General features: G+C 42.2%; 1 protein-coding gene across 2 annotated transcripts in view; it reads right to left on the bottom strand.

Moving 5' to 3' along the window:
- Positions 1–1,618: 1,618 nt before the first annotated feature.
- The window catches only part of LOC121453336 (meprin A subunit beta-like), a 28,952-nt gene continuing 9,033 nt past the window's right edge, over positions 1,619–21,537 (bottom strand). For both annotated transcript variants that reach the window (XM_041660037.1, XM_041660038.1), the window contains 10 exons: positions 16,585–16,702; positions 15,068–15,246; positions 13,916–14,134; positions 13,175–13,327; positions 11,722–11,937; positions 9,945–10,388; positions 7,835–8,014; positions 6,959–7,085; positions 2,476–2,680; positions 1,619–1,748 (listed from right to left, as the gene is read on the bottom strand). In XM_041660037.1, the coding sequence (XP_041515971.1) occupies positions 1,734–1,748; positions 2,476–2,680; positions 6,959–7,085; positions 7,835–8,014; positions 9,945–10,388; positions 11,722–11,937; positions 13,175–13,327; positions 13,916–14,134; positions 15,068–15,246; positions 16,585–16,702 (1,856 nt within the window). In that variant the 3' untranslated portion in view covers positions 1,619–1,733. The remainder of the gene's footprint in view (positions 1,749–2,475; positions 2,681–6,958; positions 7,086–7,834; positions 8,015–9,944; positions 10,389–11,721; positions 11,938–13,174; positions 13,328–13,915; positions 14,135–15,067; positions 15,247–16,584; positions 16,703–21,537) is intronic.

Genomic DNA, 21,537 nt, shown 5'->3' with positions numbered 1-21,537 from the left:
ATTGTTTGAATGCTGAGGAAGGAGCAACAGCTGTTAAAAGATATTTGCTTATAAATGCTGCAGAATTAATCCAAGATAGGTATTTTGAAAATACCTTGACTTCAAAATGGAAGGTATGTTACTTTGAAGAAGAGATTTTGCTTTTGTTTCCACAGAAAAAGAGAGGCTCTGGATTTATTCAGAGTTAAGAAAAAATCAGCTTTGATCAAGGAAGACCACCTGAGCAATCTCCAGCAGGAATAGATGGCCCAGATGTCTGAGTTCTTCATCCAGAACAGGTTCAAGACTGCTGCCTGAGATGATCAAGACTCACAGGACTTGATCATAACTCTAAATTTTCTTTAGGTCCCCATAAGATTATCAGTGCCCCTAACCAGCTGGAAGTAGCCTGGAATACTATGCCCACATTCCCAAAAAATAGACTATAAATATTTTTCTTTTTCTGTCTTTCTTTTTTCTTTTTTCTTTTTTTAAAAAAGAGGGGGAAATGGTATGGGAGATTGTCTGTATTCTGACGATCGTGTTTTAAATAAACGCTGATTGGCCAGGCAGAAAGTATAGGTGGAAAAACCAGACAGGAAGTAGAAATGATACAATGAAAACAGGAAAATTCTGGGAAGGAGGAAGTTGATTCCTCCCAGTTCTGAGCAGACCACCAAGGAAGCAGAATGTGACCTGCCAGCTGAAAAAGGTACAGAGCCACATGGCTAAAATAGATCAGAATAATGGGTTAATATAAGTCATAAGAGCTAATAAGAAACCAATAAGGGCCAATCAGCTTTATAACCTTTAGAGATCTCTGTGTGATTTTCTTTGGGGCCTAAATAGCTGTGGGGTACTGGGTGGGATAAAAACCCCAACAACAAACATGACCCTCATGTTACATACACACACCATGCATTTCTCAAAGCCCAGAGGTTATGTAAAAACAAATGTGAACACAGTGAAAGGACTGGGCTTCTAATGCTAGTAACATTGTAATTTGGCTTTGATGTTCACGAAAGACCCCTCTGATTCAGTCTATTGATGGCGTGAAAGACCATGTGAATCTGGGGAATGTAGATGAAAGCTCTCTGCATCATCCACTTAATATTTTCTGAATCTAAAACTATTATAAAATTGAAGTCTGTAAGCAAAGCATGGTGGGACCTGCCTATAATTCCAGCACTTGGGAGATGAAGTCGGGAGTATTACAGATTAGAGGTCATCTGATTATATAGTGAAACTGTCTTAAATAATACAAAGTATTGATGATGATAGCAACAACAAACAAAAGCTGGCAAGGACTAAGGGAAACTGATTCACTCATGTGAACACGTGAGGGAAGCCCAGAAAGGCCTCCCAGTGTCCTTCCCTGCTTTAGGACAGGACAGCACTGAAACAGCCGAGATGCTAGCCCAGGGTATGTCTTCTCTAGTGACCCTTGGTGATTGCTGCGAGATACAATATTTAGTCCCTGAGTAGAAGGAACAATAATTTGGAAAGCTGTCTCTGCTTTCTTCCTTTTACTGCCAGAGTTATGCACCTAGGGAGGCCTGAACTGCTGAGACAGGCAGGGAGGGAGAGAGATCACCAGTTTGATTTTTACCAAAATAATGATTTATTATTCATTCAGCTATTACAGAGATGGTTGGTTTGGAATGCTGTGAAGGTCATATGGCTTTTGTGAAAAATTCTTCCATGATGAAGAATTCTTTTCATCTCACTTGCTGGCTGTCTGATTGAGTTAATATTCAAAAAGCATGTTGCTGAAAGGAGAAAATACAATCAATGACACAATTCCTAAATATTAAAGCTGCCTCTTCTGTGGGTCACAATGCAAGAGTCAGGTTTTCAAATGAAGCCCCCATGTCAGTCTCCTGGCTCCCCTCCCAGTGGACATGCCTGCTCTGACCCTGGGAAGATGTTCTGCCTTTGTGGCTTGAGTGTCTCAGATGGAAAACATGGTGAGGATTCATGCTGGGGTCATTTAGAAGTTTCATCTGAGGCAAACTTAAAACCATTCACAAGAAAAAAATATTGCCTTGAAGACAGTATCTCCAGAAGAAGGCAGATGTCACTGGAATCTGTATTAAGAGAGACACTTCCCCAAACACACATCCACCCTCTTCCTGAGTCCAGCCATCTGAAGACCCTCAGAACAAAGACACTGATAAGCCATGTCTCCCTTGTTAGGGAGGTAGAGACGTACAGGGAAAGTCATCTGTGTGGGTCAGTTGTGTGGTTCACCCACGAAAAATCATAAACAACCAGAAATAACTCCTAGAGAATAATGAGGCCCCTCCAAAAAGGCTCTGAAGACTGCAGGTTCAGACTCTGATTCACAGTGGTGACAATGGGAGTGCAAATAGTCTCCTGTCAGCCAACTTAGTAAGATGCACAAGGTTAAAAATGAAGAAGATTATAAACGTGCTAAGCTCTTCTACATGGGTTCTCTCCAGAGGGTTTGAATAATAGCCATTACACTCAACTTACGTTTCTTATGTTCAAGGCTGCACTATTTGAACTCATCTTCTCACGGTATTTCCTCTGGGTGCAGTAGACACTGACAAGAGTGATGATCAGCATCAAGACAAACATGGCGACAGTGGAAGAAACAGCAATGATAATGGTGTCTTGGGTGGACCCTCTCTTCTCACACAGTCTTCCCATGTACCACCAGTCTTCTCCTGCAGGACACCTACACGAAGAGATATGGTGACATTTATGGTATCGTATGGGTGACATTTAACTGTGAACGTCTTCATAGTTAAAGGGCCCTTGCATATTTGAACACAGATAGTCACTGATGCAGGTAACTATTTGACCCTAGACTACCTGAACCAATGAAGAGAGCACCAGGAGAGGATTATAATAATACCGAGTTAGGAGCTGGGAGAGCAGGGAGAAAGCCACCTGAGGGGATCTGGTCCACTATTGTGGGCTCCACACCTTGGCTAAGGACTCAGCACTTCAGCATGTTCATCTAGAATATGGGGACCTGAGAACCTGCAGAGTCGAGGGACAGGATTGCTGTGAGCATTAAGACATGTAGTAATATAATAAGACATGTAATATAATAAGACATGTAATATAATAAGATATGTAGTATAAGATGTAATATAATAAGATGTAATATAACAAGATATGTAATATAATAACACATAATATAAGACATGTAATAAATAATATATGTAATATAATGTATACTATAATAATATATGTAATTCCATCAGTTAGAGTCTAGTGCACTATGTCCTCACAAATAATTGTTATAGTGGCTGCCAGAGACCCAAATGGAGTTCAAAAGAGTAACTGTTCTGGACAGTTCTATGTCAGCTTGATGTCATCTGAGAGGAGGGAAGCTCAATTAAGAAAATGCCTCCATAAAATTCGACTGCAGTCAAAATACTCAATAAAATACTGGCAAACCAAATCCCTGAACACATAAAAAATAAATCCACCATGATCAAGTAGACTTAATCCCAGAAATTCAGGGATGATTCAACATACAAAAATCAGTCAATGTAATCCGCCATATAAATAAACTAAGAGAAACAAAAAAACAAAGTCATCTTATTAGGTGCTGAAAAACCTTAACAAAATTCAACGCCCTTTTTTGATAAATGTCTTAGAGAAATCAGGGATACAAGGAACATACCTAAACTTAATAAAGGCAATATAGAGCAAGCCAACAGCCAGCATCAAACTAAATGGAATGAAACACAAAGTGTTTCCACTGAAATCAGGACAGACAAGACTGGCCGCTCTCCCCTTATCTATTCAGTATAGAACTGGAGGTTCTAGCTAGAGCATTAAGACAACGAAAGGAGATCAAGGGGATACAAATTGGTAAGGAAGAAGTCAAACTCTCACTATTTGCAGATGATTTGGTAGTGTACATATGTGACCCAAACTCTACCAGGGAACTCCTATGGCTGATAAACACCTTCAGTAATTGTCGGAAGCTACCAGGGAACTCCTATGGCTGATAAACACCTTCAGTAATTGTTGGAAGCTGCAGATTCCTGCCCCCTTGATTTTCTTTGTCTACTTCAGATTCTTTGCCTACTGAAGTGAGCAAAACACTGCATGAGACCTGGCTTGCAGGCGAACTGAGCATGAGCTCTGAGCACGTGACCTCGCCTGCAGCTGCTCTGAGCATGAGATCTGAACACGAGGCCTGCAGCTGAAAAATCCCGAGAACTGGGCGTGGCTAAGGATCCCTATATAAGCTTTCTCTGAGCATAATAAACTTGGCACTTGGCCCTCTTGTATCAAGGATAACCTGGGTCCGCATCTCTCTGACTCTGTGTCTGTCTGTACATTTCTAACTGTCCAGGCTCCATTCCCAAGGCGCGTGCGCAACTGGTTCCGTGCAGGCCTAGTACCTTAGTACTTGTAGTACAGGCATGAACTGTATGGTTGAGCAAAGAGCTCTCGGAACTTTCAGGTTTTTACAGTTGGAGGCCCCACTGGGATAGAGACAGTGTTAGGTTTTTACAAGTAATGTGGCAGGACACAAGATTAACTCAAAATATTAGTAACCTTTTTATATACAAATGATAAACAGGTTGAGAAAGAAATCAGAGAAACATAACCCTTAACAATAGCCACAAATAATATAAAATATCTTGGGATAACCCTAACCAAACAAGTGAAAGACCTGTATTACAAGAACTTAAAGTCTTTAATGAAAGAAATTGAAGAAATATCAGAAAATATTTCAGAAATATCAGAAAAGTCTCCCATACTCTTGGATAGGTAGGATCAACACAATAAAAATGCCAATATTAGCCAGGCGGTGGTGGCACACGCCTTTAATCCCAGCACTTGGGAGGCAGAGGCAGGCGGATCTCTGTAGCCTGGTCTACAAGAGCTAGTACCAGGACAGGCTCCAAAGCTACAGAGAAACCCTCTCTAGAAAAACTAAAAATAAAAAAAAAATTAAAAATGCCAATATTACCAAAAGCAACCTACAGATTCAATGAAATCCCAATCAAAATCCCAGCACAATCACAGTCATCGAAATTAACAATATTCAACTTCATATGGAAAAACAGAAAAACCCAGGATAGCCAAAACAATCCTGTACAATAAAGGAACTTCCGGAGGCATCACCACCACCATCCCTTACTTTAAATTCTACTATAGAGCTATAGTAGTAAAAATAGCTTAGTATTGGCATAAAGACAGACGCATGGATCAATGGCATTGAATCGAAGATCTTGTTATTAATCCACACACATATGAACAAATTTTTGACAAAGAAGCCACAATTGCACAATAGAAAAAAGAGAGCATCTTCAACAAATGGTGCTGTCGTAACTGACTGTTGACATGTAGAAGAATGAAAACAGATCCATCTCTATCCTGGACATTCACAAAACTCAAGTCCACATTTGGACTTGACCTCAGCATAAATCCAGTTACACTGACCCTGATAGAAGAGAAAGTGGGAAGTAGCCTTGAATGCTTGGGTACAGGAGACCACTTCCTAAACATAACATCAGTAGCACAGACACTGAGAGCAACAATTAATAAATGGAACCTCCTGAAACTGAGAAGCTTCTATAAGGGAAAGGACATGATAAATAAGACAAAACAATAGCCTACAGAGTGGAAAAAGATCTTCACCAACCCCACATCTGACAGAGGGCTGATTTCCAAAATACAAAAAGAACTAAAGAAAATAGACATCAAAATATCAAATAATCCAATTAAAATGGGGTACAGATCTAAACAGAGAATTCTCTACAGAAAAAACTCAAATGGCCAAAAGACATTTAAAGAATTGCTCAACATCATTGCCATTAGGGCAATGCAAAAAAAAAAAAAACCAACCCAAAACCAATCAACCAAACAACAACAACTCTGAGATACCATCTTACACCTGTTGGAATGACTAAGATAACAAACACTGATGACAATTTGTGCTGGAGAAGATATGGAGTAAGGGGAACACTCCTCCACTGCTGGTGGGAGTGCAAACTTTTACAGTCACTTTGGAAATCAGTATGGCAGTTTCTCAGAAAAGTGAGAATTAATCTACCTTAGGGCCTAACAATACCCCTCCTGGGCATATACCCAAAGGATGCACAATCATACCACAAAGACATTTGTTCAACTATGTTCATAGCAGCATTATTCATATTAGCCGGAACCTGGAATCAACCTAAATGCCTCTCAACTGAAGAGAGGATAAAGAAAATGTGGTGCATTTATACAATGGAGTATTAATCAGTGGTAAAAAAAAAAAAAAACAACACAATGACATCTTGATACTTGCAAGGAAAATGATGGAACTAGAATAAATATCCAGAGTGAGGTAACTCTGATCCAGAAAGACAAATATGGCTTGTACTCATTCATAAGTGGGTATTAGAAGTAAAGCATAGGATAACCAGGGTCAATACACAGTCTCAGAGAAGCTAGGAAAAAAAGAGGACCCTAAGAGGGACACACATAGAGAGCCCTGGTAAAGGGAAATAGTTAAATCTCCTAGATAAACTGCGAAGATGAGTAGTAAGGAGGGAATGGAGGGTGGGAACATGAAGACTCGAGATAACTGCATTGGGGGAGGGACAGAGAGGGGGAGCAATGAAAGAGATATCTCGATAGAAAGAGTCATTATGGGGTAAGGAGAAACCAGGTGCTAGGGAAATCCACAAGGATGACCCCAGCTAAGACTTTATTATTTACACCCTCTTTACTGCTGCTAGGAGTCTTAACTGGGGTCGTCCTGTTTGAGTTCCTACCCTAACTACCTTCAATGAGGGACTACAGTGTAAGAGTATAAGCCAAATAAATCATTAACTCCCCAACCTGCTTTTCTTATGGTGTTTCATCACAGCAATGGAATCCCTAACTAAGACATTTCCTCAGTGTCATCCTTGTGCATTATCAGCATCAATGCCAGCAGGACAAGAAGGTATCTAGTGAGAGAGTGAGACAGTGAACCTCCCAAGGGAGCCCTCACCTGCACTCGGCTCTATCATCACGGACAGTGCAGATTCCGCCGTTCTGACACTCAACCTCGGAGCAGGAATTGTGGATGGTCGAGGAGGGGTCTGGGATGGTCGACTTAGAGTTGAGGTGAGATATATCTTCAGAGGGAAGGAGAGAACATGGTGGAAATCAACTTTTGTGTCACTTGTTGTTGACCCCAGATGATACTCAGAGTTCAGGCTTGTGACAAAAGTATGTGATCTTGGTGCATGATCCAGTAGCATTTGTGTGCAGTCAAAAGTGGCTTTTGGTAGCAGACTTGATGTCAGTCTCCAGACCCCATGTTTAAGAAAAAGCCATATGAGGTCATGCATCGTTATAATCTCAGCAGTAGAGAGCCAGGGAGACAGGCGAATAACGGGGTTAGAGCCAGCCAGCCAGCCAGCCTACCAGGTAGAAGTGAGAGAGACTGTCTCAAAAAACATGGTGGGTGGTGGTGTTTAAAGCTTAAAGCAGCCACTGGTATACACACACACACACACACACCCCGAGTTGGGGAGCTGGGTGACAACTGCCATGCTTGGCTGTCAGTTGGAGCTCTGAAGGCCAACCTCCTGCCCAGGGTGTTGTGTTTCCTGTGTGAGGAAATAAGATAATACATTTCCAGCCTAAAGATTTCAACTGTTACTCCATAAAATAGTAAATAAATGTTTAACTCTATAACCTTTGATGTTTCAAATTAAGTTATTTTCAGATTTCTAATCATTCATACAAAAAAGTTCCCATCTGTGTCCAGTTCCTCCCACATCCCATAACAAATCGAAAAACAAAACCCAGAAGAACACAGCGGACAACCAATGGCTACAATGAGGAACAAGCTCCCATCAAACTACTGCTGTTTCTATACCTTCAACAGTTAGTAGGATGTAAACATCATCTCCTTTGACGAACTCCCTGCTCTTCAGCCTCTCGTAGGTTATAAAGGCCCAGGTACCATAGCCTATGCTTCTGTAATACTGAGTTCCATTAGGGAAGGAAGCCACATTTCCCACCTTGGAAGGCCTGTCCCAAAAATAGTTTCCATTACCTAAAAAAACAATTTATGTTAATAGGCTGTGTTTAGCATCATCATAATTTTCAGTGGTAGGAAAGCCCAGGCTGTGAGACACAGCTAGGATTGATTGATGCCATTGACCTGTGATGTGGCCCTAGGCACGTCAGTGCAACTAGGAAAGCCCAGGCTGTGAGACACAGCTAGGATTGATTGATGACATTGACCTGTGATGTGGCCCTAGGCACGTCAGTGCAACTAGGAAAGCCCAGGCTGTGAGACACAGCTAGGACTGACTGATGCCATTGACCTGTGATGTGGCCCTAGGCACGTCAGTGCAACTAGGAAAGCCCAGGATGTGAGACACAGCTAGGACTGACTGATGCCATTGACCTGTGATGTGGCCCTAGGCACGTCAGTGCAACTAAGAAAGCCCAGGCTGTGAGACACAGCTAGGACTGACTGATGCCATTGACCTGTGATGTGGCCCTAGGCACGTCAGTGCAACTAGGAAAGCCCAGGATGTGAGACACAGCTAGGACTGACTGATGCCATTGACCTGTGATGTGGCCCTAGGCATGTCAGTGCCACGTTCATTCACGTTGCACCTCAGGAAAGGAGATTGCTCACGAGTGAGAACCAAATTCTAAACCAGTGGTTCTCAAGCCGCCTAAGGCTGCGACCCTTTAAGACAGTTCCTTATGTTAACCCTAAAGTTATTTTCACTGTCACTTCATAACTGTAATTTTGCTACAGTTTGAATTATGATGTAAGTATCTCTGTTTTCTGATGGTCTTAGGCAACCCTTGTGAAGGGGCGTTTGACTACCTCCAAGGGGTTGGGACCTACAGATTGAGAACTACTGCTCCTAGACAATGAGTTGAGAGCTACCAGGTGGGGATATAACCCCTATGTATGGTGTCTGTTACAAAAACTTTTCTGTTTGGTGGGATCAAGTCTCAGCAGCCTTCTGAGCTGCAATTGGTCCTTTAAACTGAGTTAAGGCAGTGAGTGGCTGAGGGTTTCCTATACGAGCAAAGAACAATTTATATCATAAACTGAACTTAATGGCATTTCAGTGCCATCCGGAGGGACGTGTTGGAAAGAATGAAATATCTTACATGTTTAAACCCTCCAGTTTCTGTTATTTTTTTTCTGTCAGATTCAGTCACTATTTCCTATGTCATTTTGATCCATCCTTGCGATTTATAAAATTCCTTTGATGATATTCGCTTTCCCATAATTCTATGTTTCCCTCTAGTCAGTTTGCAGGAACAAAAGACTGGTGAAATTCCAAGTGTGATCATGGCTCCCTGGGTGATGACTCTTTTTGAGACTTGGAATGTACCACCACCAGTGACAACCCTCTATGGCGCATTAATAAGATGTCACCACCCACTTCCATGCTGTTGCCACCAGTGTCCCAGCAGCTCCATTCTGACTGAAAATCCTCTTCTCAAGAGCTGATTGTGTCCCACAGTGCCAGCAGTGAGACCAAGGCAGCATGGGCGAATGAAACTCACTGTCAGAGGAGCTCTCCCTCCCCACAGCCTTCCATACTGACCTCCCCTAATTCTCCTAACAATTCTATGAGGCTATTGTTCCTGCCTTGGTATGACAGCCAAGAACAGTGGGACTTCAGGAAGGGTTTTCTTTGGGATCACATGACTAATGAAAAGAAAATGTTGACTTAGAACCAAGCATGCCAGTCTCTAAAGCCAACACTCCTTGGCCTAGAATCCAGGGATGATTAAATCCCAGTGTCTCAGTCTTTGCTAACATTCCTAACAGCCTCGGCCTGGGGACTGTCTTCCACAACTGAATCTTTTCCCTGAAGCTGAAAATCCTTACCTCGAGGCTGAACTTCCATAACTAGCCAACGATGTAATCTCTCGTTCCCAAATGACCATCCCTCCTTGAACAACGATCAAGTCCCTAGCCATGAGGAAAATAAGAAGCTACAAACCATTGGTCATCGTTGGGTCTGTAGTTATACTCAGCTCGTTTGACATACGGCGTCGGATGTCAGGATTTTGATCCAAGAGTGTCATTGTGGCTTGTTGCCAGGGACATGGCCACTGTAATTGATCGTCATTGGCACCAGAGATCAGGTAGAAATAAATCCCTACTCTATTCGAGGAATTCAGGTCCAGGTAAACCTGATAAGCATAGCCTTTAGGAGAATAATATGGAGGACTGTACACATCTGTATTCTGGCTGTCAAGAAGCTGTGCGAAATTTGGTATACGCCAGATATGGTGAGGACAGCTGGTTTCTGAGAGATTGATGTCATCGATAGACAGACCACCCGATGATGATCCAGAGCCTCTGAGTCCTTCAAATGCCACTCGGAATTTCTCAGTCACTTGCAATGTTACGTAGTAAAGTTGCCAGCTCCCAATGGGTATATCTGCAGAAAGAGTCACTGTTTCAAGGGTGATGAAGAATTATGAATTCCTTTGTGACATGGTCAGTATTAGAATTCTTTACTTCAAAGGGAAATAATAGTTGGTGAGCCAAAGATACTTATGGATTTGGTGAATGGCTTCTCAATTCTTTATTCCAGGGCATTGCTGCGGCTGGACTGTCCACTGGGTATTGAATGTTTACATGTCTGCTCTCAGCTAGCTCACCCTTTCTCAGAGATGGGTAAGCACCAATCTCTGAGAGCTCCATTCTGCTTACCAGTTACCTGGTATTCTGTCTTAGTTAATAACTGAGCCATATTAACATCTCTGATTTTCTGGTACTCTCATAAAGATTTCTTTATGTATGTATAACAAAACTGGAATACTTAAATTTCAGTGGAATTTAAGCAGAGTTAAACAGGAATCTACAAGCCCAGGAAGCCACGTCCCGTTCATTCCCAGTGACTAGGCATTACAAATGTTTGCCCGACAGTGGCAACCACATTTGCTGCCATCCACCTCCTTCCTGTCTTGCACGTCTAGCTCACTGGATAGGGAGATTCTTAGCTCACTTAAGCTGGAAATGAGAGGTGAGTCTCTCTTCCAGTCATAGGTTACCTCTGGTAAGAGGGAAGCTGGGAAGGGAAAGTCAAACTACCATCTACCCCTACTCCAGTGAGAAACGGCGTGCAGAAGCACTTCAGGAGCCCTGTGACAACAGGACAGAAAGTCATGCAAATTGTCGGTTCATGCTGGGGGGAAGCTCGACTATATCAGCACTGAATGACAATTGAAACTGCCAGGAAATAAATTGTAAACATCAGATTACAGAAAGTGATACTGCCCATGGATAGATTACAGACTGAACAAAACCTTCCATCTACATTTGAAGGTTTGGCTTCAGTATGGTCCTTCTTACCCATGAGGACCAGAAGGACTCATAAACAGGTTCTGAAAAGTCTTGTGTGATTGTCTTTTATTTGTAGGCCCACAGGTTGTTCATTGGGCAAATCTGCATTCCAAATTTGGACAATGACATATATATATGTCAATACTTCAATGTTTGCGATTACATACATATTAACGCATAATAATCCTTAATTTTTTCTTTACTCCCCATGTCACCCAGAGTTCACAGTGTATTTTTATTACTATGCACAGTTCCTGAGACCAGCTTTGTTTTCTAAGTAAGGACCCTTATTTTATCTTCTTTACAAATAAGGGAGATAAGTTCTATTGAAAGTCGATATTTTTACCCCCTGCTCTGCTGCAAGTAGCCACAGTAATTGAGGAGGTCTCACCTGCATCCAAACTGGGAGACTGTGGATACTGTACCTTGTATTTCTCTCTGTAGGGTTAAAACCCCGTCTGGGTGGCCTGCAGTGTACTCCCGGGTGTAGATTTTCACTTGGTCCTTTTCACTTCCGCTGTTGTACAGGTAAAATTCCAAGCACTGAAACCCTCTCTTGGGGTACAGCATTCTGCTCTCCAGCATTGCTGTGTCCCCCACATTTGCAGAGCTGCTGTTGAAATGCATGAAGAAGCCGGAATCTGTTGAGGGCACAGAAGCACAATGGAAGACAGCAGAGCTCTGGGCTAGGGCTACTTTCTTTAGTGTTTGCTGAGCTCCCACCAAGCATGGATGCTACAGCCTGTTTGGCCCCAGAGTTCACGCATGGGAAATAACTTTCAGACTTCTATGTTGAGGGCATTTGGAAGTGGGATCTTTGGAGGTGACAGAATTACACGAAGTCATGAGTGTGAGCAGTTGTGACTTTTTCAGAAGAGACCTGAGCCAGCAGAATGTTCTGTGTGACCATGTGGTGACCCTTGTCCTGGGAGGCAACAGAGTGTCCCTCTACAGCTGACAAGCAGACACCAGGTACCCTGCTCTTCAACTATCCTGTGTCCATAACCATAAGAAAGTGATATTTTAAAATAAAGCACCCAGTCTCGGGTACTCAGGTATAGCAAGAGGAAACAAACGAAACATGACATTGTGCTGGGTATTATGATGCAGTTCTATAAGCAGGGCGTTTGCAAATGAGACATAGTTAGACACCCTTTCTCTTGCTACAACTTGCAAAAACAGGAAGAATTTGGAAACACCTAGACTGGAGCTTCTTGTCATCATTGTAGGTATTTTGGTACCCAGCTAGGATTCTCTGTGGAGTGACTCACAGCCCAGCGGTGCTCATTCCTCTCCTAAATTCTGTGACGTGTGAGACAACACAGCCCCTGGAATAAAAGTGCATGCAGGAGGTGCATTGCGGTCTGCTCCGCATAGGTACTGAGGGAGACCTCACAGAAGCAAGCTGCTTGATGTAGAACGGAAGCCATTCTGAGTGAGTAAGGCAGAGAAAGGGCATCCCATTACTGTGCACAAGTCTCACTCCTTCGGAGAAACTGAACAGGCTACCAATAATAATTCTGATAGAGGAGATGGAGAAATTGCTCAGTGGTGAAATGCATCTAATGTTCTTGCAATGGACCAGAGTTCCATTCTCAGTACCCATGTTAGGCAGCTCACAACTGCTTGTAACTGCAGAGATTCTGACACCTCTGGTATCTAAGCACACATGCTTTATAGGGCACCTCAATCACATGTGTGTACTCCTGACCTCACACATCCACTCACTGTGCATGCCCGTGACCACATGCACATATTTGGAATAATAAAGAGAGATTATCTTAAAGCCAGTAATGATTCTGATAGAAACGAGAGATGAATCACCCATCTTTCAGACTGAAGAAGAAGCCTGGAGCCACTGATCCTGAAATCTGTTACCTATGCACTGGCCCATATTGGAGTGATCGTTTGCTGGTCCCCCGAGGACCTGTGAAACCCTTTGCCAGTCAGCATTGTCCCCTGAGTTTTGGATCATGCCACAGATATTTTCCAACTCAAAATCACAGGAGTCCATAAAACTCAGCGAAGAAGCTACAAAAAAACAAGGAAATCGATGTGAGCATTTGTTGAACATAGTGACATAAGCGGTCAAGTCTGAGCTGGTCACAGAACTATGAGGAACGTCACTGAAAAGGGAACATCTGGTTGACTGTGCGACCTTATGACTGAAAGACACTTCTCTGCCTGCAGAAGCCCAAAACGAACTTAGTTTGTGTGCATGAATTCCCAGTCCACACCAACCCTTTCTTCTCGTCTATTTGTGGAAAACCGAGTCAATATTCCTCCTGTTAGTCAAACTTTAATGCCACAGCAAAGGTTATTTTGTCTCACTTATGGGACAACTGCACATTTCATTATGACTTAAAAGAGGCTTGAATATAGAAACGGTCTGCACTGGAATTAGCAAACCCTTCGACAGTCAGCATGGGGCTCATTGTGCAAGGACTCCGGCTGCTTTAGTAAATCTCAAGGCAAACTTTGTAAGAAGACAAGTGCTGAAAATGGCTAGTAGGATATTCTGATATTTTTTTAAATCAAACTTTTATGATCTCAGAGACCCCAAAGGTGTCCAGAACATCCCTTGAAAGGAGAGGTCCTTTCAAGGTGCCCATCACTTACAGCAGTTGTACAGCCGGTTCAGCTTCAACACATCATAGTCACTGAAGTCCATTTGTTGGCCAATCACATCTTCAAAATCCGAGATCTTTGTGACAATGGTGGGCTCTGTTCCGTTCTGGAAAGCTGTCTTATCGTAGTGCATGACCGAGGTGTAGTCATAGGGTACATTCAGGGAATCGGACACACTGTCATCATATATGTTGAAATTGTGTTCTCTGCCTGGATATGTTTTAAAAACTTTAATTGTTTTATGTTCAACGAAATAATGCCGCTCTTACTTAACACTGTTAACGGAGAAATACAAAACATAATAGAGCAAACTTTGTGCACATTATCTCCTGAGTGTCACGTGTTCCAGACACCCCTGTCTTTGGACCCGCTATCATGCACAGTTGTGATAGCAACAGTCAAACTAACAACTTGACACTTTCAGTCCAGCCCAAAGTCTAATTTCTACCGACTGTTGTTGGAAAGGAAGATTCTGTGAAACTGTGGAAACATTTAGAGTCACCGGCTAGCAATGCTCATGGTTTAATGTGCTCACAGCAGACCGGGTAAAAGCAGGTCTTTAGGGAGTATGCTAAAACGGGAGCCTGCGTTGATAACATGGGCGCAGCGTCATTAGAAAAGATGGACATCATTGAGGATTCAAAGGTTACTGGGATTCTTGCACTTGCATTTAAATTACATTGACTATAGTTCATAAAGCACATATTATAAAATTTCAAATAAGTGTCTTTGCAGCAAATGTGTTCTTACAAAAAATACTTCATGAAGTGACAGGCATGGTGACTGAGTTTATTTTAATGAGGCTCTAAATGTGCTATTTTATTAATATGTACATAGCAGAATATCACCTTGTTGCCCATATATGTATATAAAGATAATGGGAAATTCATAATGTTATTTTTTGAGCCATCATAAGCTCCAAGGACAATCATTTTAAAACATTTTCCTGAGTGTATTTAGAGAAGACACCAGGCTGCTTAGCATCCTTCTATTGGATAACTGATTGCAATTTGATATCAGGTGAATTTGTAGACACAATCAAGTACATCTGGTATCAAAGCACAGACACCCATTGCCTGGCTGGTCCTGATGCAAACATCCTCAGAAAGTTGACCTATAGCTAACTATATAAGAGAAACATACCTGATAGAATCCTGTCCCAAACTATAGTGACATAGTCATCTCGGTCAGAACGAGACTGCTCATGCAAGAATCCCAGGGCATGGAGGAACTCATGTTGAACCGTTGCTATTCTGTCACAGTTTTCCCCGATGGACAGCTCCTGCTTCCCAACATGCCAGTTTCCCACTGAAGACCAGCACCTGACGGAGAGTGTGCAGATCAGGGACAGGCTGTTTGCACGAGGAACACGAGCTCACAAGATAGAGGCCTCACTGCCTAGCCCACTTGTTAAACTGCATATGTCCTCTTGCTGAGTGTGGCCATGGAAGTGCTCTCAGCATAAACAAAGTGAGAAGTCAGCCGTGCTCATCCTGGGAATCACAACCCTTTCTAAGTGGGCATTGCTATGCTCTTCACCACGAGTTGTTTTGTTTCCTAATTTCATTGTTTATCTCTGTGAGTGTCTGTCTAGGTCTAAGTATGTGGTTGGATACCCCGGAAGTCATAAGAGGGAGCTGAGCCCCTGGAACTGGAATCACAGATGTTTGTGAGCCAGCTAACACGGATGCTGGGAACAGAGTGCAGTTCCCTACAAGAGCATCTAGGGTCTTAACCACTGAGTTATCTCATCAGTTAACAGATAGGAGTTTTATAGGAACAGCAATCACTCAGAATCACTGTGTTCAGATCAATGACACTGCCACCTTTCAAGTAATAAGACTTACTCAGCTAAAATGAACTCCCACACTATGTACAGAACATTTTACTAGCAGGGAGAATAAAGAATATTCCGTTGTCAATGAGATGAAGCTCACAGGGCTGTAGGATAAATGGCATCCATTCACACTTACTCTTTGTTGACTTTGGTAGTCTGGTTGTGTGAATGAAACCATTTTCAATTTTCTTATGTCTTTTCCTGAATGTGCATCTGTGTACACATATTTATGCAGGTGTGTATGCGTGTGGCGGCCAGAAGCATGTCATCCTCAGTTACCCTCCCCCTTACATTTTGAGACAGGTTCTCTCACAGAACCTGAAGATCAGCAATTTGATTAGGCTGGCTGGCCAGTGACATCAGTGAATCTGCTCCTATCTCCCTGAATGAAAAGTGGTCTGTCTCATCTAGGGTTTTTTTTCAAATGGTGCTGGGGATCCGAACTCAGGAGGTCTTTTTGCTTTGCAGCAAGGATTTCAGCAACTGAGTCATCTCTCTATTACCAGGTTGACTGCTCTTTCCTTCCTTTCTTTTCTTTTTTCCTTTCTCCCCCTTTCTCCTTGTTCCTTCCTACTCATTCCTTTTCATAGTACTGTTACCCTAACCCAGGGACGGACACATACCAGGCAGGCCCTCTAATATTGTAAGAAAACTTTATTCTATGGCCAGAGAAACCAGGTCTAAAGGTCATGCTCCGCCCAGATAGTAAAGGAAGTTGTTGCCCCACCTGAAAGTCCGGACCTTGAATGATTACTGTGGTGTCAATTGTTCCTTGGAGAACAATAGCCACCTCGGAACCTTACCAGGTAACCCTTGAACTTACCCACTGCCCTTGAACACTGATATGTAGTTAGCTTCTCCAGACCAGGGCTTGAAGTCGATGCACGTTTTAAGGCGGTAACGCTCGAAGGCTTTGAGGATAACTCCTTTAGCGTTCATATCTGATGGAAGACAAAAGTGTGCACTGAGATTCTTAAAACAAGGTCACCACATCACTGTCTTAGAGCCAGATGGAATCGGGGCCCAAGAGTAAAGCTCTGACAGGAGACCTTCATCCTTCTGTGAACCAAGCAGAACATGTGTGAAAGCATCACAAACTGCAGAGACCTTGACCAGGGTAAGCTGTCCATTTACCGTGTGTCTTTACTACCACAGGCCTTGGCTAAGTGTGAGTCATTTGAAGAATGCTTGACCTGGCTCATGTGGGAAATTCTTCTCATCCCAAGGATGAAGGAAGTTCCTGAAAATCTCAGGATCTCAGCAAACATTAGAGTAGTTCCTTAGTTCCTTTTTTTTTTTTTGCTTTTTCAGACAGGGTTTCTCTGTAGCTTTGGAGCCTGTCCTGGAACTAGCTCTTGTAGCCCAGGCTGGTCTCAAACTCACAGAGATCCTCCTGCCTCTACCTCCCGAGTGCTGGGATTTAACATGTGCCACCACCGCCCGGCATTGGAGTAGTTCCTGAGACCTACATGTGATAAGGTTCCTCTGAGTCCACATGTACACTGTGGCACACACACAAACAGAATAGATAAATAATGTCATTTAAAAATACAAAAAGAAAAATGCAATACATTAACTTAAAGAACCAGAAAAACCTAGAACACCATAATTTCAATTATATAAAAATTTGTTTATTTGAATTGGAGAATCTATGCTGAATTCTTTTTTTTCTTTTTCTTTTTGTTCTTTTCTTTTTTGAGGTAGGGTTTTCTCTGTGTAGTCTTGGAGCCTATCCTAGAACTCACTCTGTAGACAAATCTGGCCTGGAACTCACAGAGCTCTGCCTGCCTCTGCCTCCCAAATTCTGGAACTAAAGGTATGCACCACCAGTACCCAACTCCATGCTGACTTCTTAACCTATCATGTTTTCTGAACAGTTGTTCCCTAGGCTGAGCAGCATCCTTGGTCATCCCCACACTCAGTACCCTCTTCTTGGTTCCTCACTTAGAGCCAGGTGTCTGTGGAGAGCCCTGATGTGTGTGATGCGCAAGGACTGCGTGCCAGACAAGCTCTCTACTAAGTGAGCTTCAACCTTGTTCCTTTTTTTTTATTTTAAAGGATCTTTACAAGTTAATCAGTGTGAAAAGTATGAATCCATAATAATAACCATGTAAAGACATTTTTCTCTCAACTAGTGATTTCCATTCTGCTACCATAGTTCAGCTTACCATTTGGTCTATAATAGTCACACCTCATTTCATAGGATCTCAAGTTTGCTTTGAAATGATACAAGGAAAGAATAGATCAAGATTTCAAGTTTACGGAAAGCCATAGTACAACAGTTGACCAATATAAATAGTTCTTAATACTTGTTTATTCTGTTTTATTCAGATAACAACACTAAGATTCTTAGCACCTGTTCCCCTATACTCTCCTTGTGCTTGTTTTCTGCTCTTTAAGTAAAAACTTTTCAAAGTCAACAAATTTATAGCCACTGTTTCTATCAAATAGCGATACATCAAAATCCCAATTCTCATGAATTTTAACATATTCAAAGGACATTATTTAACCTAAGACTGAAAAACTGTGCCTTAACTTTTTTTTTAAAAAAAGACAGCCACATCAGTTTAATCACATATGTGATACTACCTATCCAATTTACTAAAAATTATAACAAAGAAAATAATGACCTAGTGCTCCAAACTTCAGCTGTGCGTGGAGAAGACACTGTGAAGACACAAGAGACGGCCTTGCAATACAAAGTACAGATCCCTTCTACACAGGTGGATAAATAAAGGACAATGCTAGTTACCTAAAGTCAAGTAACTGTACACATTTTACCTACACTTTTGTGCACTGTCTTAATATGGATGGGACTGTTTTTCTACTTGAGCCATTTGTAACCAGAGCAAAATAACCCAAGTAATACAAAGTGTTAAAGTTCAGTATAAACATTCAAATGCAGACATACTAATTCTATTAGGAATGTAATTATGGTGTTACATTTTATAGTCTACAATGATGTTTAGGGATCACACAGACAGACATCGATTACTGCTTGAGGGAAATGCATAAAGTTGTAGCAAAGCTTTGTAGTTATAAGAAACATTACCAAATTTAATGTGCGAATTTAATGTTTATTCCACCTTTCTGTCATATTTCTGGATTCTTTATCAATGAAAAAGAAAGAAAAACAAAAGCAAAACAAATGAAAAACTGAAATCAGAATCAATAATGTTATGAAGGAGGAAAGCCAATAAATTAAACTTAGCAGCCATCAGCAAGAGGCCAGCAAGGAGCATGTTGTGGAAGGACATGAGGTTGCTGGAAAACTGCAAGACACGCTCCCGCATGGAGTGGAACAGAAGTAGATCTTTTCCTGCTAAGGTAACAGAAATGCAAGTTCTTTTTTGAATACTGTGGCAAGGCAAATGTGTGTATTATGGTAATTCTAACCAGCTGTTACAGGGTGGGCCACATCTACGGGCAGATTCTGGGGTGGCGTATACTGCAATTCTTTGATTGGGATAGTGCACACACTAGCAAAAATTGGGGAGTGAGGGGGGGAGACATGAACACAGAAGTACAAGACAAAGGTGAATGAGACTTCTCTTATATCTTAGCAACATTTATGTGGAATCAGCCTTCAATGCAGTCCACTTTGCTTGAACGAGGCTTTGTTTCAGCTCCCAGTCTCGCCTGTGTGATACATTCCTGTGAGAACACTCAGGTGTCTTCTTAAACAACAAACCTATTTTTAGTAGTGGAGCCACTCCTAGTAGCTGAGTCTGCCTGGGACTGATAACCAATCACTATCTTTGGAGAAAGTCCTGACCTTTTCCTTGTGGACCTTCCTCTGTCTGTGACTGCGGCTCTGCTTTCACATTCAGTAGTCCATGTTGCTGTCTTATCACCTTCAGCTCTGTCACTGACAACAGCTCCACCTGTGTCATCGCTGAGGTCATCAAAATGCACAGTAGCATCTCTAGAAATGATTGATTCTTAAGAGACATTAGTTTTCATATTTCCCCCAAAGGGTGTTTTTCAGACTCATATTCATCAGAGGCACTGCTTCTCCAGTTCACAGAGAAACTGAGCTCTTTACAGTTGAGCCAGGCTGGCTTGTGTTCTCTCTGTCAGCTCTCTCTGTCTGCCTCTCTTTCTCTCTGTCTCTCTGGCTGTCTCTGGCTGTCTCTCTCTGTGTTGATCTCTTTCCCTCTCTGTTTCTCTCTCTCTGTCCCTGTCTGTCTCTGTCTCTATCCATCTCTCTCTCACCCTGGTCAGGTCTTGGGCTCAGATCACCTGCCTTTCCTCCATAGGAGGGCTGGAATGACAGGTGTGCCCCACCACACATAGCTCATAACTGAATTTCTTTTATATGAAAATCTTTTTTGTAGTTTTGTATTAGATTCTTTTGACTATCCCACCCTTTTCCTTTGTGTGTGTGTGTACTGTGCACATGTGTGTGCATGTGGGTGGAAGCTGTGAGAACCCCTTCAGCCAATGGCCTTTAAGATAGCAGCCCACAATGGGCATTGTCTCATGTAACATAAAAGCATGTGTGGGCCTCTTGGCTACTGGATTTGGTTCCAGTTCCCAGTACATGCAGAGGATTGCAGATCTTTATTCTTTCTGTGAGTTTATCCCCAGATAAATAAACCTTTGTTATATTCCATTTCAGGCTATTGTGGAACTCTTTTGTATGCCAACAAATTGGCGCCCAACATGGCAGAGTCCATGCCATTATTGGACCCTGCCCAGAACCCTGTCTGTGGCCTTCTCCCACCCCAGGCGGCCAAACTACCACGCTGCAGCTGAACTACCCTCCTGGCTCACAGCTGCACACGTTTGGCTGGCCTGCTGCATGGTGACTTGGCAATTTCCTGCCGCCTTTGCTCATTTGGCTTGGTATTGCCTACTATGTGGTTGAATTGCTGTCATCCGCGGCTTTTTGCCAAAACTCCTCGGCATCTTCTGCCAGACCTACTATGATCAGGTCTAGCTCTGACTCTTGGAGCAGGGGCTGCTCTGGCTTGCATTTCCAGTTTGGATCTGCAAATGCCAAGCTTTGACCAATAGTTTTGCTACTTGCAACTGCCTGCCAGCTGTGGGTTCCTTGATATTCTGCTCAACTCAAACCTCTGTATGCAGATTTTAAGTAATTGACTAAATTTGTTAGTAATTCCAGATAATATCTAAAGATGAGAAGATAGCATTAAAGTAAAAATTTTAAACCTTAGAATCACATGTGTAGAATGATTAAAAGATTTCTACAAGAAATTAAGCAAACAGTAGTATCTTATGGCATACATTCACTATTTGTTAGGGAGATGGTAAAGATATGGGTTTCTCAAACATTGGTTTTAATTAATCTTAGTGGTGCTAGAAGATGGGCTGCAGTTATGGTGGAAGAACTATTGGAGAGAGGAGGCTAAAACTCTAGAGCAGCAAGGTAAGAGTTAAAGGGTTGGAGGCTTCCCAAGGTCAAATTCTTGGCAAGGGCCTCTATGCTGATCCACGGAGCCAAGCTATTTACAATGATCACATCTTGTCCCTATGCCACACAAAAACCTTAAATGCTTTGAACAGGATTCAAGAACTAGGAAGCAGAATTGAATCATATATTAAGGTCATAGAAGGCCCAAGAGAACCCTTTAGTGACTTTTTACAAAGATTAACTGAAGCTGTACAAATAGAGGTAACAGATCTAGAAGCTAGACAAATACTTATTGAATCTCTGGCTTTTGAAAATGCCAGCGTAGAATGCAAAAAGATACTTGTGCCTTTAAAGGTCAGATCAGCACCAATGGCTGAGTGGATTCTGCACACAGTCAAT

The sequence above is a fragment of the Microtus oregoni genome, unplaced genomic scaffold (genome assembly GCF_018167655.1).
Source record: "Microtus oregoni isolate MIOR12 unplaced genomic scaffold, Mior012 000011F_ref0000422, whole genome shotgun sequence".
In the NCBI taxonomy this organism is placed as follows: Eukaryota; Metazoa; Chordata; class Mammalia; order Rodentia; family Cricetidae; genus Microtus; species Microtus oregoni.
The sequence above is the reverse complement of the archived record's forward strand: the minus strand, read 5'-3'. Positions and strand labels throughout refer to the sequence as shown.